The sequence below is a fragment of the Neovison vison genome, chromosome 2 (genome assembly GCF_020171115.1).
Source record: "Neovison vison isolate M4711 chromosome 2, ASM_NN_V1, whole genome shotgun sequence".
Lineage (NCBI taxonomy): Eukaryota > Metazoa > Chordata > Mammalia > Carnivora > Mustelidae > Neogale > Neogale vison.
In genome coordinates, this window is record NC_058092.1 from 7,471,639 (window position 1) to 7,488,850 (window position 17,212).

Genomic DNA, 17,212 nt, shown 5'->3' on the forward strand with positions numbered 1-17,212 from the left:
CTGCTTGTGATCTCTGTCTGTTAAATAAATTAAATATTAAAAAAAAAAAAACAGTTTCTGGGTGCTTATAAAGTCAAGCTTCAGGTTGTTATGGAAGCGTAAGATTGGTTTTCATGTGGATTTTTTTTGAAAGGTAACAAATAGTAACCAGTTTTGGTATTAAAATCATTCTTTTACTGAAACCTCAGCTAAGAATAGCCCCTATTCTTTTATTTAAAATCAGATTTTCTGTACTTAAATTATTCTGCCTGTTTCCTCTGTCAGGCCTCGCAGGTGTTTGTGACATTTCGAAGGCTCGGCGGAACTGGACTGGGGTGTGAAGATAGGCTTCCGGGGGACGCCTGGGTGGCTCAGTTGGTTAAGCGGCTGCCTTCGGCTCGGGTCACGATCCCAGCGTCCTGGGATCGAGTCCCACATCAGGCTCCTTGCTTGGCAGGGAGCCTGCTTCTCCCTCTGCCTCTAGCCTGCCACTCTGTCTGCCTGTGCTTGCGCTCTGTATCTCTCTCTATATATAACAAATAAATAAAAATCTTTAAAAAAAAAAAAAAAAAAAAAAGATAGGCTTCCGGGCTCCTGAGGATTTGCTTCTTGCTCTCTTTGTTGACTGATAGAGGCACTTACTTAGGCTTTCTTCCTTCAGTTTCTGTCCACAGGCATTTGTCCTTTCCGTCCTAATCTCTTCGATTGATCTGATTTTATGTTTATAGGCAGAGAAGCAGGCTTGTCCAAAAAAGAAAAGTGTAGCTAAGTGCTCCTGGATGGTGGGTGGGGTGAGAGACTGGGGGCCTGCCTTTTCTTTCTGGGGATGAAGCCTCCGCTGTGTCGTTAGATTTCCATTCACCGCAAGCGTTTGTTGGTGTAGGATGCAGTGGTGTCGCTGACTGAGTACCTGGACCGAGGTGACTTGGCTTCCTTTGGATGACTGCCTCTTGTCTTTCACAGGACCTTCTACCGTTTCGAGGCTGTGTGGGACAGCTCCCTCCATAACTCTCTCCTTCTGAACCGAGTGACGCCCTATGGGGAAAAGATCTACATGACTTTGTCAGCGTACCTAGAGGTGAGGAGATTGTGAACCTAAATCACCACAAATGGCTAGGCCTGAACAATGGGCAGATTACCACAAGTGAGGAGGAAAGATTCAACTGATTATTTTGTCAGCTGTTTCCTACTGTTCTGACTGTATTCGCTTCTGCTCCTAGTTTCTGTGTAATCACAAAGTCTACGATGCGGTGCCTGGCTGGCTCGGTCAGAAGAGTCACAGGCTCGAATCCTGAGTTCGAGCCCCATGTTGGGTGTGGAGATTACTAAAAAGAAATAATAAACTTAAGGTCATATGGCTTCTATTATAACTTCAGTTTTAGTAACCTAATCACCTTCTTCACAGAAGGTATGATTTTAAGAAAACTTCGCCTCTTCTTTTTATGACTTTGGGCAGAGCCTAGTAGTGATTAACAGCGTAGACCCTGGAACCAGCCTGTCTGTTCAGATCCCTGTGCGGCCACTTACTGCCAGCATGACCGGGACTCTGTGCCTCAGTTCCCCCATCTCTTAAATGGGAGTAATAATGACGGCATTTACGTCAGAAAGGGATAGAGAGGTCATACACAAAAGCATTAGAACAGTGCTTGGCACATAATAATAACTATTTGCCATTATTTCAGAAGAAAGTTTTTTTTTTTTTTAATTTGGGGAAAACAAAGCAGCCGCAAGGACTGTGACCTCCTCTGGCACACGCTATCTGCCGAGCTGCCGTTGAAGTAGTTGGTCGAGCTGACATCTTCCGCCCCCACCTCCGGGACAGCTCTCCGAGGCACAGAGTCCTGCCACGGGTGCTCTGTCTGCATTTAAGGGGAGCCCTCTCCTTTGTGCTTTCAGCTGGATCACTGCATCCAGCCGGCGGTCGTCACCAAGGACGTGTGCATGGTCTTCTACTCCCGCGACGCCAAGATCTCGCCGCCGCGCTCTCTGCGCAGCCTCTTCGGCAGCGGCTACTCGAAGTCCCCAGACTCGTAAGTGTCTGACACAAGTGTAGCTTCCAGCTGGTTCGCCCACGGCAGACTCCGCAGAGCCCACGGGGTCCCTGGCTTGCTGTTTAGGGTCGGCTTCCAGCGTGATAGCGGGCGTGCGGTAACTCCCAGGTGTTGGCGTCGACTGAAACGCTGACGGCTGCGCGCGTGCGTGAAGGGACGAAGCCGTATTACTCTGGGACCCTCGCAGGACGGTTTTGCAGGGACTGAGTGTTCTTTCAGATGTCGTTAATTCTTACCGATTACCACTGGGATTTTCTCGTTAAAGACTTATTCCTATTTAAGGTACATCAAAATACGTCAGGCCTAACACAGGGATTACCTGTGCCTCAGTCCCCAGCCTAAACAGTAAGGTTCAGTACCTTCCTAGGCACACGGCCCCGAATTCGATGCTCACCATTTCATCTGATTAAATTAGATGATTATCCCCTCATCTCTTCTCTTGTGGTAAGGCTGATTTTTGATTTGTATATTTGTATTACACACTTTGGGTACATCATTCAATTCATTCCTCCTGTTGAAGTAATTCAAGAGATTGGGTTGAAAACAAACTCCTTCTAGGAAAAATATTCTTCTTAAGTTTAGAATAAGAAAAGAAATAAGAAGAGTCTGTAATTGCATTTGAGGGTGGGCTGCAGTCCCGACAGCAGTGTTTTAAGTAGAAGGAATTGAGATTTTCCTGCTTTTGTGCTGTAAGAAGTTAACCAGTTCTTTGTTTTCATTCGGCTAGCAATCGAGTCACTGGAATTTATGAACTCAGTTTATGCAAAATGGCGGACACGGGCAGTCCAGGTAAGCCCTTGTGGATGGGGAGCTATAGTTATCTTTGCCTGTGTTTGGAGTATACTATGTCCAAAATCTATCCTACTCACGTAGGATAAATAGAAGGTTTTTTAGAAAGCAGGTATATTTCATAAGCCATTTTTTTTTGGTGGTGATGAGAGTTACCTTTTTCTGAGTTACAACACTGTTTGGTTTGAGACCTCCTAAACAGTTAATGAAAACTATATTGAACAAAATGTCATGAGGTTGCAATGTATTATAAAAAAATTTGAGTATATTAGAATGAATTTGGGTTGGCAGACTTCATAACCATTTCCCTTTCCATGTTAGTGCCAAAGGTACCTCGGCAAGGTAGTTTCATAGGTGCTGTCAAGCTAGAATTCGAACTTCCTGTGCTCTAGGAAGACAGATTATTAAATTCAATCTGTACTGTGTCCTTTCTGATATCTCTTTGCACTGCTGCTGTTCCTCTAGTTTGGTGGCCTGTGCATTTCTATGTTTATAAACTGGAACATGAACAAAAGTCAGGGTTTTTATTTTTTTTTTTTTTTAAAGATTTTATTTATTTGTCAGAGAGAGGGAGAGAGAGCGAGCACAGGCAAACAGAGAGGCAGGCAGAGGCAGAGGGAGAAGCAGGCTCCCCGCTGAGCAAGGAGCCCGATGTGGGACTCGATCCCAGGATGCTGGGATCATGACCTGAGCCGAAGGCAGCTGCCCAACCAACTGAGCCACCCAGGCATCCCAAAAGTCAGGGTTTTTAAAGAGCATTTGATTAAGGTGAGTTTAAATCATTTTAGGGGTACCCTTATGGAAGAAGGTCAGGTCCCACAGGTAAGATTTAGATTTAAAACAGAGCTTGAGTATGAGTCCTAGTCCCAATAGCAGCTAATTATAGTGTCCAGATATCTTCTTAAGAAAGTTTCCTAACATAAATTTATATCTTTGATATGTATAAACAGTCTAACATTTTTTAAAAATTGATGGGAAATGATGGTGCCGAAGCTGTCCGTCATCTGGAGCCCTAACTGAGCTTCTGAATGTAGGGCGCGGCGGGGGGGAGGGGGAGATGGAGAGGTGGTTCTTTCCTACTTTGTTCGTAAGGGTGTATTTTTACATATTTGGAACCGTAAGGTACAGACTATTCAGTCTTTCTACATTTTCACTTAACACGATAGCTTGGACATCTCAAGCTGCATCACAGTCTTCATAGCCATCAAAGAATGTAACTCAGTTTTAAAAGAAGTTCAAAGAATTCCTTTAGGGGAAAAGGGATAAATATTTATTAGTAAATAAAATCCCGTGCATTGTGAGTAAGTGTCGTGATTTGCCATGTGCATGAATAATTTTGAGCTAAAAATGGAATCAGGGTTTTCGCTGGAAAAAAAAAAAATTCTGTTTTCTCTTGGCTCAGGCATGCAGAGGAGAAGAAGAAAAATCTTGGATACCTCAGTGGCATATGTGCGAGGAGAAGAGAACTTAGCAGGCTGGCGGCCCCGCGGGGACAGTCTCATTCTTGAGCACCAGTGGGAGTTAGAGAAGCTGGAGCTCCTTCACGAGGTACCCAAGGGCAGGAGACGCTCAGGTGAACTCTTGGGCACGAGTCCCCGGATACCAGCCACACACTCACCTTCTCTGTGTGATCTTGGCTTTTCGGCTTTCAATCATGATGGAGGCGTATTTTCCTTACTAAGATTTAATGAGCTTTGGGGTGCCTGGGTGGCTCAGCACTTAAGCGCCTGATTCTTGGTTTCGGCTCAGGTCATGATCTGGGGTTGTGAGATCGAGCCCCGTGTCAGGCTCCTTGCTTAGTGGTGGGGAGTCTGCTGAAGATTCTTTGTCCCTTTCAGTCGCCCTCTGCCCCCTTGCCACTCCATTCACGCAAGCGCGCGCTCTCCCTCCCTCCATCTCTCTCTCAAATAAATAAGTAAATCTTTAAAAAAAGAATCTTGGGTCGGGTCCTGGGATGGAGCCCCGCGTTGGGCCCCCCTGCTCGGCAGGAAGCCTTTTTCTCCCTCTCCGCCTCCCCCTGCTTGTATTTCTTCTCTCACTCTGTCAAATGAATAAATAAGAAATCTTTACAAAACAAAAAAATCGTAACGAGGTTTATGTCCGCTGAGGCAGCTGTGCTGATCTTCTCAGGTGGAGAAAACGCGCCACTTCCTGCTGCTGCGTGAGAGACTTGGAGACAGCATCCCCAGATCGCTGAGTGACTCGTTGTCCCCCAGCCTCAGCAGCGGGACCCTCAGTACCTCCACCAGCATCTCCTCTCAGATCTCCACCACCACCTTTGAAAGCGCCATCACCCCCAGCGAGAGCAGCGGCTACGACTCGGCAGACATCGAAAGCCTGGTGGACCGAGAGAAGGAGCTGGCTACCAAGGTGTGAGTCCCTTCCTCTCGCGAGACCCCTGGGAGCTGGTTTTTCAGTTTCATTTTTCTTTGAGGGCCTCTGTTTCGAGGCCTGCACTCGCTGTGAAGATAGAAATAAGTAAGAGTCCATTTCTACCCTTGCTTCACTCACAGGTGACTCGGTGACAAGCATGTGATAAAGGTCTGTGTTGTCTGAGTCCGGGGGAGCCAGAGGAGAGGCCTCCACGGGCCGGTGCTGCTGAGCTAAGCTCGGAAGCCTGCGCCGGAGCGACCACATAGGCTACAGCTCAGCCCTAGGGAGTCGCTGGGGAACACAGGGAGGGGCAGGACCAGATCTCGCAGGGTCTGGGGACTGGACTAGAGGGCAGTGTCCTGGGGGTGATACAGAAATATCTCGAACTAGTGTTCATGTTTTAGGAAGACCGCTGTGGCAGCAAGAAAGAGGGTGGGTTTGGGGTGACAGAGACTTGAGGCACAAAGAGCTGTTGATGGCACAGAGATCTCTCTGGGTGAGAGATGGTGTGGGTCTCCGCTGAGGCAGAGGCTGCGGGCCGGAGAGGAAGAGTCGTCACGGAAGAGACGCCAGGACCGTAGAGTTGGCGCTCCTTGTTGCCCGGATGGGGTGGGAGAGGGCAGAGGGGTCGCTGAGGATGACTCCCAGGCGTGTAGTGTCTGGGCAGCCAGCCCACAGTGGGCTAGAGGGCTGAGAGGGCTTTCGTGCCGTGTTGTTTCAGTAACCGGATGGTCCTCTAGTCAGTTTAGAAAAATAATGTCCATCCAGAAGTCTCCATGGCCTTTAGGACCAGGAGGAATCGGAAGGGGCACTGCTGTGTTCTTAAGCACCTCCAGACTGTGGTGCTGGCAGCTCTGGTCGTCTTGAGAACGGCTTTTCAACCCACTTAATTTCCCTTCATTAGGCACACGCCAGGCTGCCCTTGCTAAATTACATTCTTACTTCATTCTAGACCTTTCGGGGCCGCACCTGAGCTCCACTGTGGATGTTAGTCTGTTGTTTCCTCCAACTGCCTTGCCTCGAAGGCTTCATGGAACCGTTGAAACTCACACCTCCCTCTCTCTCCCCTAGTGCCTGCAACTTCTCACCCACACTTTCAACCGGGAGCTCAGCCAGGTGCACAGCAGCATCAGTGACTGCAAGGTGAGCCGCTCAGGTTCCCCCGTGCCAGGTTTCCTGCTTTGACGTGGCCTCGCATGCGTGTAGCGTCGGGTCTGAGGATGAAGGACGTACCTGCTCTCGTGCTTTATTTAATCTCTCCGAGTCGGAGCACTGACTTCCGCAGATAAAGGCTCTGCCGTGTTATCAGATGTGTCTCTCAGAGTGTTAATCAGATGGGGCACATTTTGGCTTTTCCCCGAATCCCTTGGAGAAGACCTTGTAGGGACTGGTATGTCACTGTGTGACAGGACACCAGGAGTCCTGAGGTTTTGGTGGCATTACATGTTGTTGCCTCCAGCAGAGAGGCGAGCGCTGAAAGCGCCTCTGCAGCCCCCTCAGTGCTGGGCCCCGCGACCTCTTCTGCTCCCTCTTCCTTCCCGCGGGGGAGGCCTTTGCGCCCTCGCCATTCCTTTCCTCGGGGTCGTCTCCTTCCAGATGTTCCCATGATTGGCGCCCTTATCCTGTTCATTTTTCTCTCGAACATCCGCTCCTTAGCCACCCTCTGTAAAGGCACAGCTCCCTGAAGCCGCCTGACCTCTCTCCCTGCTGCATTTTTTGCTGTAGCTCTTACCGCCACCGATGCCGCGTTTTATTCTGGTGCAGTTGACACACGGTGTTAAGCTGGCTCCAGGCGTACAACACAGTGATGGAACAGTTCTGTACCTTACCCAGGGCTCACCACGTGACAAGTGTCGTCCCCATCTGTCACCGCACGGCGTTATCACAGTGTCAGTGGCTGTATTCCCGACGCCGTCCTTTTCATCTGCGCGACCCACTTACTCTGTCCCCGGAAGCCTGTACCTCTTCATCCCCTTCGTGTTTCCCGTCCCCTCACCATCTCCCCTCAGTTCGTTTCTGTACTTAAAAGCTTGCTTTTTTGCTTGTTTTTTTACTTGTTTGTTTTTTAGGTTCCACATATAAAATCATGTGGGCTTTGTCTTTCTCTGTCAAATTCCATGTAGCGTCATATCCTCTAGGTCCGTCCATCTTGTTGCAAATGACAAGATCACGTTATCTTTGTGCCTGAATGACATTCCACTGTGTGTATAGACATGTCTTCTCTATCTGTTCATCTGCCAGTGGACACTTGAGTCACTTTCCTGTCTTAGCTAGTGTACGTAATGCCGCAGTGAACATAGGTGTGCATGTTCTTTTTTGAATTAGTGTTTTCATTTTCTTTGGGCAAATACCCAATAGTAGATTACTGCATTGTACGACTACCCGACACTTTGCAGATTATTTGTTGATTTGTTCTCCAGTTAGAATGTAAGCCCCTGGAGGACAGGGCCTCTGCCATATTCTTGGAATAGTGCCTAATAGTGCCTATTGTTTTAAATACTGGGCTCACAGAGATAGGCTCATTTCATTAATGCAGGACAGTCACAAAATGAAAAACCAGCCTGGCCGCTTGTAAATGATTCCTAATGGGACAGGCCATAAAGGATTTGTAAGTCGTTTTCTTGAATGACCTGCAGCAGCAGATATATGAACAGGAGGTCACTGGGTGTCAAAGCTCCTCGCTAGGCATTTTGGGTTTTCAGCTAAATCTCACTTGCTGTCTTCCGTTTGCCACCCCACCCCCCGCCAGTTGTCTGATATCTCTCCTATCGGACGGGATCCCTCCGTGTCCAGTTTCAGCAGCGCGACCCTCACTCCTTCCTCCACCTGCCCTTCTCTGGTGGATGCCAGAAGCAACTCTCTGGAGCAGAAGTAAGTACCCTCGTTTACTAAAAATAATAATAATAATAATAATAATAAAAGAGGCGGCTGGCTGGCTCCGTTGGTGGAGGGCGCAGCTCTCGATCTCGAGGTTCGAGCCCTGCATTGGCAGTAATATTACAAGAAACACATACGTACATACAAAAAAGAAGAAAAGAAGCCTCAATTACCCAGACTTCACAGAATGAAGCTGGCCTAAGACCAAAGATGTATGAGCCTTCCTCTAGCTCCGGTTCTCCGCTGAGGGCAGAACCACCCCCTGGCTGCACTCAGAAGTACGCGGGAGCCCTACATGGCTATCACAGCCCCGGGGAGATGCTGCTGTTCCTTCTGCCACCACGTGTCGCCAGCTTCCTGCATGGAAACCCTTGGTTCCTCTTCTGAATCCCTCTCCTGTGTGTTTGGGCTGCCATTCCCATTCCGCGTGGTTCCCCAGTCCTGTCAGACACAGCAAGTCCCCATCTTGGGGAAAACAGTCTAAAACTAGTTGGGAAATTATATTTTGACGGCACAATGAAACATGTTGGTAAGAATAATAGAGACAGATTTAGTCTAGATCCAATGAGTTCATCACTGTGTTCACTCGTTTGTGATTCACCGTCACACTCCTGGGCCCGTCTCTGTTCAGCGTGCTCGCCTGACCCACCTGGTGTCGTCCAGCTGTCTGTCAGACTGTACCCGCAGGGCCACCAGTGAGTGTGGCTGAGAAAATTGCACAACCAGGTGGTTTAATTAACTTGGGATGTCATCAACTATAACATTATTTCATGGGTCGCCACTAAGAAAGAAAAAAGCACCGCCAACCAAAATGTGGCCTGTCGTCAATTGTAAGACGCGTCCCATCTTGAGAAATGGTCAAGTATTTTTTTAAAAATGGGATTTTGGGGATGGGTGAGCTACAATTCACCAGGCTGAGCTGCTCTGGGATAGCTCAGTGCGGGGCGCAGGCGTTCCTGCTCACGGCACGGTCCCCGGGCTGCCCTCAGTCGGTGGTCGTACCGGGAAGCCAGCTTCTTCCCACTTGTTTGCTTTCTCTGCCAGCCCGCTAGGGCAGTGGCGCTCCGATGTCAGAGCACACCACCGTCACCTGGGAGGCTTGTAGAGATGGGTAAACGTCCATCGTTTCTAGTCCTGTAGGTCTGGGTTGGAGCCCGAGAATTTGGATTTCTAACAAGTTTCCAGGTGAAGGCGTTGCTGCTGGTTAGGGCTGACACTTGGAGAACCACTGCCCTAGTTGTGGCCTGGGAACAAAATAGAAACACGGAAGGAATGGAGTGGATGCCCCGACACTTCCATTAGGAGGGCTTCAGAGCAGGAAGAGGGACGGCCTGACTCGGTGGCTTTTGTGACTTCTGAAGGATGACCGCAGTTAAAGCTGGAATTAACATTCTGATAGCGCTTGTCTTCTCAGCCGAGCTCTCTGCAGCCGATGTTTTCGAGGCCCCTGCTGGTGAGGGGGCTTGTTCCTCCCACGAGCGGGGCAGACTCGTTGTACATGGACCTCACTAACGCTCCTCTTGCCCCTAACCTTTCTCTTTTAAAGGACCCCAGAAGCCAATTCCCGGGCCTCTAGTCCCTGCACAGAATTTGAACAGTTTCAGATTGTCCCAACTGTGGAAACACCCTATTTGGCCCGAGCAGGAAAAAATGAATTTCTCAATCTTGTTCCAGATATTGAGGAAATCCGACCAGGGTGAGTACTCACCTGACCAGGGCTGCCAGGTGTAGAAGACCGTCCCAGTACTTTTCTCTCCGCTCTTGCACCCGAGGTGCACGTTCTGTCCAGTGCCAGTACAGTCTGGGCTGGGGCGCAGGGCTGGTTCCCGCCCCGCCGTGTCCCATCAGGCACGTCACCACACCACAGTGTGCGTGGGGGGCGGCACTTTGTGTTCTTTTGCTGTGTTACTTTAGCAGAGAAGATTCTAGGCCAAACAGATCTTTGGCCTGTTTTGTTCATCCTAGGCTCTGGGCCTCGGTGAGACCTATTTTCGTCTTCCTCAGGCCACGGTCACTTTCTTTTTGTAAATAAGCAGCCACTGTCATATTGTCCTTTTTAGCTCCGTTGTCTCTAAGAAAGGGTACCTGCACTTCAAGGAGCCACTTTACAGCAACTGGGCTAAGCATTTTGTCGTGGTCCGTCGGCCTTATGTCTTCATCTACAACAGCGACAAAGACCCCGTGGAGCGTGGCGTCATTAACCTGTCCACGGCTCAGGTGGAGTACAGCGAGGACCAGCAGGCCATGGTGAAGGTCAGTCCGGCTCTGGCGGCCGCTAGTTGCCACGGCACCCCTCCCTTCTGCGTTCTGAACTCTCTGTGGTGTGGTGTGGCCTCTCTCCCGTGTGTCGGGTCTCCCTGAAGCTTCAGTGTGAGGTGCTGTGTGCCCCGGGAGGCGGCAGGTGGGCTCCGCTGTCAGCGGCTGTTGTAACTGCCCCGTGCCCTGCGTCTCTTTCAGACACCCAACATCTTTGCCGTGTGCACAAAGCACCGTGGGGTCCTCTTACAGGCTCTCAGCGACAAAGACATGAGCGACTGGCTGTATGCCTTCAACCCACTCCTCGCTGGCACGATACGGTACGAAGTCGGCCTCGTGTTTCCTCCTCCTCCTTGGCTTTTGGTCCGTGGAAATCAAGAAGGAAGTCTTGTTTCCCAAACGTAGGGAAGGTCGAGGAGGGATGGCGGCGCAAGCTTGTAACGTGGGGGCGGGGCCTCCGCTCGTCACAGACGCGCGCCTGCTGTTCTGAAGGGCTAAAGGAAGCTGGTCACATGTGCGTCCAGCTAATGTCCTGTTTGATTTTTTGTTTCAAGATTTTATTTAATTTTCAGAGTCAGGGGAAAGTGGTGAGAACCTTCATGGTCTCCCAGTGGTCCAGCCTGTGATCCTGTCAGGGGCTGGTGTCCCAGGGGCCCCCACAGCTTAGCCTCCTTACTCAGGAGCCTGGAGTCCTGGGCCTTGAGTGCTGGAGGGGAAGGAGCCCAAGGAGGGGCTGCTGGCGGGAGGGACATCTGGATCCAGCTTTCTAATCCGCCCTGTTCCTCTGTCCCCTGTAGGTCAAAACTCTCCCGCAGATGCCCCAGCGAACCGAAGGACTAAGTGACTGGGCTGAGCAGCCTCACTCGCCTGTGAGAGATAAAGAAAGTGTTGCCTCTCACTTCTCTCTGTGATTCTTGATGGCCCCTCTCGTGTGTAAGCCTGTGGAATAACCGCTTTCCCTCCTGTCAACACTCTTTCTAGCTCCCCGCGCCCCCGTCTCCATTGCTCCGTACCCTTCTCTTTTTTCTTGTGCTGAGAATCTTGGTAGTAGCATGTGGCCTAACAAAAGGGAGAAAAACAAACAAAAAAAACAAAAACAACCCAGAGGGGATCCAGTGAATCTCCAGATTATTTTTTCGTGTCTTTTGACTTCCTTTTGTATAATAGGTCCCCATTATGACCACCTGTGATGTCTGTACTGCTGTCTTTGGATATCTTTGTCTGTTTTTTAAGACCACATAATACTTCTTTTCCTTTTCTCTATTTGTGATGTCACTTTAATTTTGGGTAGGGGGGTGGCTTAGAGACTCTGGGAGGAAACATCTAGCTTTTTTTAGAACCTAAAAGGAAAAAACGTAGCTTTTCCCTTTCCATCTCTTTTTGCCATTGCAAATCCCTGCATTTTCCTTTCAGGGAAAAGGTGGTCATGAGTTTAGAAACGGCACAGGTGTGTTCTCTGAAAGCAGAGCTTATTTAGAATGCAGTTATGCAGTTTTCTTTTAGCAGAAGAGAGAAGGCAGGACTTCTTCGCAGGCCTGGAATGGTGGCTACTGCTGACCTTGTAGGAAGGGACGAGCCCAGGATATTACCGTGGATTTGAGAGGACCGTGGGATCTGACGTCATATCACGAAGGGAGGCAACCGTGAGAGGAGGATCGGGCCTCCCAGCAGGCGCTCCTGTGAGCCACTTTTCTCTCAGAGTTTCTCATTTTTCTTCTTGGCATTAGCGGTGGCGGTACAGTTTGGAATTAGTGCGGGGTCATACACAAATGTCCCACAAGACGGGAGTGACTTTCTGCTAATGAATTTGATGGTCATTGTTGTCATTATAATTCTGGTAATGCTGAGTAGTGACCTTGTGATTGTTGTAGCTCCTTTTGATCAAAGAAATGTAACTTTCAAGTACAGACTTGGAAGTCTCCCTCTGAATCCAGGGGTCGTCTCCAGTGGTCCCTGTCAAATGGAAAATGCTTTCAGTAATGCGTCTCCTCCCATACTCAGAAATAAGCAGACTCGGCAGGCTTTGCCTCCTGGATCAAGAGATTAAAACAAATCCCCTCCCACCACTGAAAAAAAAGAAAGAACAAAAGGACAACCGGGGGCAGAGCAGAGGCACACCTGAGCCCTGACCCCAGTGGCTGGCTGCTGCCCCCACCTTGCCTTCATGGGAAGTGGAAATACTGCCAGGCGAAGAAAGAGGAAGCTCGCTGCTGACAGTCTCCTTCTCTGACAGAACAGGGGCATCTGCCTACAGACGCCATCATGGAAGATGATGAGATACTCTTTTTTCTTTCAGCTGCCAGGAAGTTTTATAGGAATGGCCTGGGGAAGGGAAGGCCTGCAGATTAATTCAGTTGCTTTGCCGGCTGATGTGGGGTGTTCTGTACCACCCTTACCCCCCTCACACACACCTCTGTTGGCTGTCCCTCAGGCATTCAGGAAAGTATCTGCCCTCTCTCACCTCGTGGAGACTGAGGGCCTCCAGCCTTGAAGTTGCTGCCTTTCTGGTGGTGCGGACCAGCTGATTTTCTGCTTCAGGCAGCTCAGGGCAGGGGCTCGTGCCCGCTGTGGAATAGAGCTGGGCAGGCGTGTGTCAGTGGACCCTTGCTTCTGACCTCCTGGTTGGGCTCATCTCTGAGAACAGGTCTTCTGGCTTCGGTAGAGTTGCCTTGCAGAGAGGAGGAAAAGTGAATCATGGCAAGCTTGAGAGAAAGGTTAGAAACCCCAGGCTGTGATCTTAGCTGAAAAGTGATCAATAAAAACTCTAGGTTTTTTTTAACTTCTTTTCTCTCCTTAAAACATAGGTCATTAACTATAATGTTGCTTGTTTTCTAAGCAGTGCGTGAGATTTTTAATGTAGTTAAAGGTTCCATCGTTGTCTAATGGGCACAGTATGCCCTTCTGTGCCCTTCTGGTGTAGACTCAAATCCAGCATCTGTTGGTGTTTAGAGACCGCTGCTGGACCGGAATGAAATCTGATTTCAGGGAAATGAAGATGAAACTCGAAGGTCACATTTTAAAATGAAGTCACGGGTGCCGCTGCTGTTTGTCTTGAAGTCTGACAGAGGGACCCATGTCTGTGGCAGAGGGAGGTGGGGAGGGCTGACGGGGAGTCAAATCATGTGATATACTGAAGAGACATTTGGTTTTTCTTCTAACTCAAAACTGGCTTGGAAAGTCTTTGCTTTGGAGGTGCCCGAGATTAGAGCGGGCGGCACTGGACTGTTCGTAACACCCCTGGGCGAGCGGGCCCCTGAGGAAGCAGGACGTCCACGTCCGGCAGCGGTCTCTGGCGCCGGTGCTTCCCACCAGCTGAGGAGGACGGTCCTTATTGGTTCCCCTTCTCCTTCAGTGGCCCGTGTCCAGATTGGAGTTGGAACGGTTTCAGGATTAATGTTCCCTTTCTGGGCAGATCCAGCCCCACTTCAAAGCTGAGAGACCATTTATAGCAGGAACTACTTATGAGGCTTTAACTGAAGCCATGGTGGCAGGAAAGCTGCTATTTAATATTAACATATTAATATTAGTAGTCAGGGAAACTACCTTTTGAGGGTCTTTTTAATGTGGTTCCCCCCCAAAAAAGCACTCCTTTAAACAAGCAAAAAACGAAAAGAAAAAGCTCCTACACAAAGGAAGGAGAAATGAGTACTAGTTAAAAGTCATCACGTCCTCCCCCGGCCCCGCCCTCCTGCCTCCTGCCCAAGCCAAACCTGACCTCACAGCCCCCGCGGGGCCAGCGCCACAGCCGCCTCCCCTCTGCGCCGGCCTGGGAGTCAGCCAGCTCTCAGGCGCGCTGTGCGGGGCCGGCCAGCCGTGCACACAGCCGGGGGCGCAGGGAAGGGCTGTTGCTGGCAGCGGGGTGCGCACCCAAATCCTAGCCCATCGTTAGGCGCTCAAGCCTTCACTGTGAGGGGAAGGAAAGTGATTTCTCCCGGCTAAGAAACCACGGTTGCTTTACATTTTTTCCCCCTTCCGCTGCATTGAACTTCCGCAACTACTCCATATCTTCAGTGGGGCTTTTCAGCTCTTTATGGTGAGGGAATAAGTTAAATCATTGTGAAAGATCTTTAGGGGTCTAAAAATGACTTCTCCTGGCGCATATTTCAAAGCAAAGACTTGTTGCCTGCTGCTTGTTGTGATTTACAGGGATATTTAATTTTTTAAGGTATTTGTATATTTATAAGGCTGTAACGAATTGCACATTGGCTTGGGGAAGAACAGATGACCCAGTGCGGGGCAGCTCTGGTACGCTCCCATTTCCTCGCGCTGTGTCCACGCGGGTCCTCCAGGACGGGGCAGGGCTGGTCGGTCTGTTAGACTTGGGTCCTTCATTTTTGCTTTGGGTTCCCTTTCTGAAATGTGATTGTTAACCTGCTCCTTACAAAGACACTAATTCTGCTGCTGCTCTCAGAAGGTTTGCCGAATGTACTTGCCAGAGGCCTCGGACTTGTGTGCACGGGGGCTGTCCCCTGTGGCGGCGGCACCCACCCCGCCTGCGGCCAGACCGTGACTGTGTGCCGGGGATGGACTGAGTGTGCGTCCTTAGGAAACGGAAATGTCAGCTGAGAGATGATCTGCGGTAGTTCAAAAGGCCATTTATGAAATTCGGATTTGAGCCCTATGAAATCTTAGGAAAGCTTCTGATCATTTAAAGGAAAGAATGAGAGTTGATGCAAATGTCCTGTTAAAAGCTGTGCTCAGAGAGTCTGAGCTGAGGTTGGTCTCCTGCCAGACCCCGGCTGCTGCATGTCGTCTTCATGTCTTCAGGTTCCCTTTCTCCAGGCTGCACATTCTGGCATCGGCTTGTCCGAGGACTCTACCGGCCCTCTCGCGTGCAAGGCGCCACCGTCGGGATTTCGGGTCTCTCCTCACCATCCGCGTGCGCTGCCACGGAACCCGTGGAGCACACGTGGCCTTTCTGAACCAAGACTTTGCAAACTGATCTCTCCCCAGTAAGGAGTTGAGCACATTAGCAACAATGTACATTATTAATTTCAGATTTTCATTTTCATGTTTTATTATGTAAATATTATCTGATGTTTGGAGCTTGAGTATACAGAATGTAAATATAGTTCTTGTATTTGTACTAATTCTGGTTCTTTTGCTGTATAGCCTTAGATGTGCAATGCGGACATTATCTAACTGTGTATGGTAACCTTGCATCACGGAACTCTTAGTGAACGAGGTAGACATAATAAAGGTACAACCAGTGCATCAGAAGGCTCTGGACGTGTGTTTGTTCTCCTCCGTTGGACCGACACAATCTTTTTTTTTTTCTTTTTTTAAGATTTTATTTATTTATTTGACAGACAGAGATCACAAGTAGGCAGAGAGGCAGGCAGAGAGAGGGAGGGAGGCAGGTTCCCTGCTGAGCAGAGAGCCTGATGCAGGGCTCGATCCCAGGACCCTGGGATCATGACCTGAGCCGAAGGCAGAGGCTTCACCCACTGAGCCACCCAGGCGCCCCTGTACAAGCTTTCTTGACTTGCAAAGATGTTACTGTGGTGTGACCTACGTGTTCTTTTCTGATCATTCAGAGTGGGGTTATTTTAAAGCCAGATGCTGTTTCTTTGAAAATGCTTTCCTCCCAAGTGCTGTCCGGGCTCTGCCGAAGCCCGTCCTACGTACCTACCCGGGGCTCCCCCGCGGGTGATGTGGTCTTGCTGGTGGAGAGGGGACTCACGCGCCATGTCTGCTGAGTGTCACAAGTTCCCGTTGGGAGCAGAGCGTGAGCAGGGACCAGTGTCCTAGTGGTCTGGGGGGAGGCAGGACAGAAGACGGGAGGGAGAAGCGGCATTCAAACAAAGGGCGGCCATGGGGTCAGTGCCCGTCTGAGCGGCCACCCCATGCCCGCGCCCAGGGTGCGATAGCTCAGCAGCAAACAGAACGTGCCCCGGCTTCTTGTCCCTTTGAGGAAAGACCTTTGTGTCATGAATGTGGAATGTGTAATGTCGAGTGGTCAGTGACAGAGCGAATGGCCGCTGAGTGGAAGGTGAGAAGGGCTGGGAGGGAGGCATCCTTCTAGAGCTTGTCGTCAGGAAGTCCTGTGTTGGCGGAGGACTTCTGAGCAGACACTTGAACGAGGGAGCGGGTGTGCATGCCAAGCCTGGGCAAGGAGGTCTCCAGGCAGAGAAGCCAAGCCCTTGGGGCAGCAGTGTCCTCGGTAGGGCCCAGAGGTAGCAAGGAGGCCCGTCTGGGGAAGGGGCAGAGCGCTAGAGCCGTGGCGGCCCCAAGTAGCCAAAGACCAGGTGTTGAAGGCTTAGGTAGCTCCAGGGCCGCTAGCGTGAAGTAGCAGTCAGTGAAGGGTTTGGGGGCGGTGAGTCACATGGTCCTATTTGTTTCCAGAAGCCCGTTCTGACCGCTGAGTGAAAAACAGCCTGTGGGGGTGTGGGTGGGGGCTCGTGGAGGAAGGGAGACAAAATAGGAAATTGTCGCCCAGTGTCCCCAGGGGAGGGCGGCAGCCGGGACACAGGTAGGAGCAGCGAAGGCGGTGGCGTCCGACCGGCATATTCTGACGTCCGAGCGCGCAGACCGCCGCGCGGAGGACACCGAGCGGTGGGTGCCTGGGCGCAGTCGCCGTGAGATGAAGATGGGGAGCATGCGGGGGCGGGGGGCGCTCGGTGAAGGGTTGGTCTGGTCACGCTCACTTGGAAACCCCGACATTTGCCCCTGACTCTGCAGCCGCCGAGGCAGCTGGACTCAAGGGGAGAGCTGGGGCGTTCGGGACTTGTCAGCGTGAGGGTGACACAGCCCGGCGGAGGCCAGGAGGCCCGGGCATGGGTCGCCGCTGGGAACCGGGGCACCGCCACCGGGACAAGTCCGGAGGGGTAGGACGGACGCGGGGGAGGGGCGGCGGAGAGAGGGACGCGGGCAGCCGGGCTGAGGAC

At 50.7% G+C, this 17,212-nt stretch overlaps 1 protein-coding gene across 4 annotated transcripts in view; it reads left to right on the forward strand.

The window, feature by feature from the left end:
• KIF1B (kinesin family member 1B) overlaps positions 1 to 15,539 on the forward strand; it is a 145,957-nt gene extending 130,418 nt beyond the window's left edge. For all 4 annotated transcript variants that reach the window (XM_044237126.1, XM_044237128.1, XM_044237129.1 and 1 more), the window contains 11 exons: positions 943 to 1,057; positions 1,876 to 2,009; positions 2,758 to 2,819; positions 4,222 to 4,367; positions 4,950 to 5,189; positions 6,264 to 6,335; positions 7,942 to 8,063; positions 9,616 to 9,765; positions 10,130 to 10,322; positions 10,527 to 10,645; positions 11,123 to 15,539. In XM_044237126.1, coding sequence (XP_044093061.1) covers positions 943 to 1,057; positions 1,876 to 2,009; positions 2,758 to 2,819; positions 4,222 to 4,367; positions 4,950 to 5,189; positions 6,264 to 6,335; positions 7,942 to 8,063; positions 9,616 to 9,765; positions 10,130 to 10,322; positions 10,527 to 10,645; positions 11,123 to 11,165 — 1,396 coding nt within the window. In that variant the 3' untranslated portion in view covers positions 11,166 to 15,539. The remainder of the gene's footprint in view (positions 1 to 942; positions 1,058 to 1,875; positions 2,010 to 2,757; positions 2,820 to 4,221; positions 4,368 to 4,949; positions 5,190 to 6,263; positions 6,336 to 7,941; positions 8,064 to 9,615; positions 9,766 to 10,129; positions 10,323 to 10,526; positions 10,646 to 11,122) is intronic.
• The last annotated feature ends 1,673 nt before the right edge of the window (positions 15,540 to 17,212 follow it).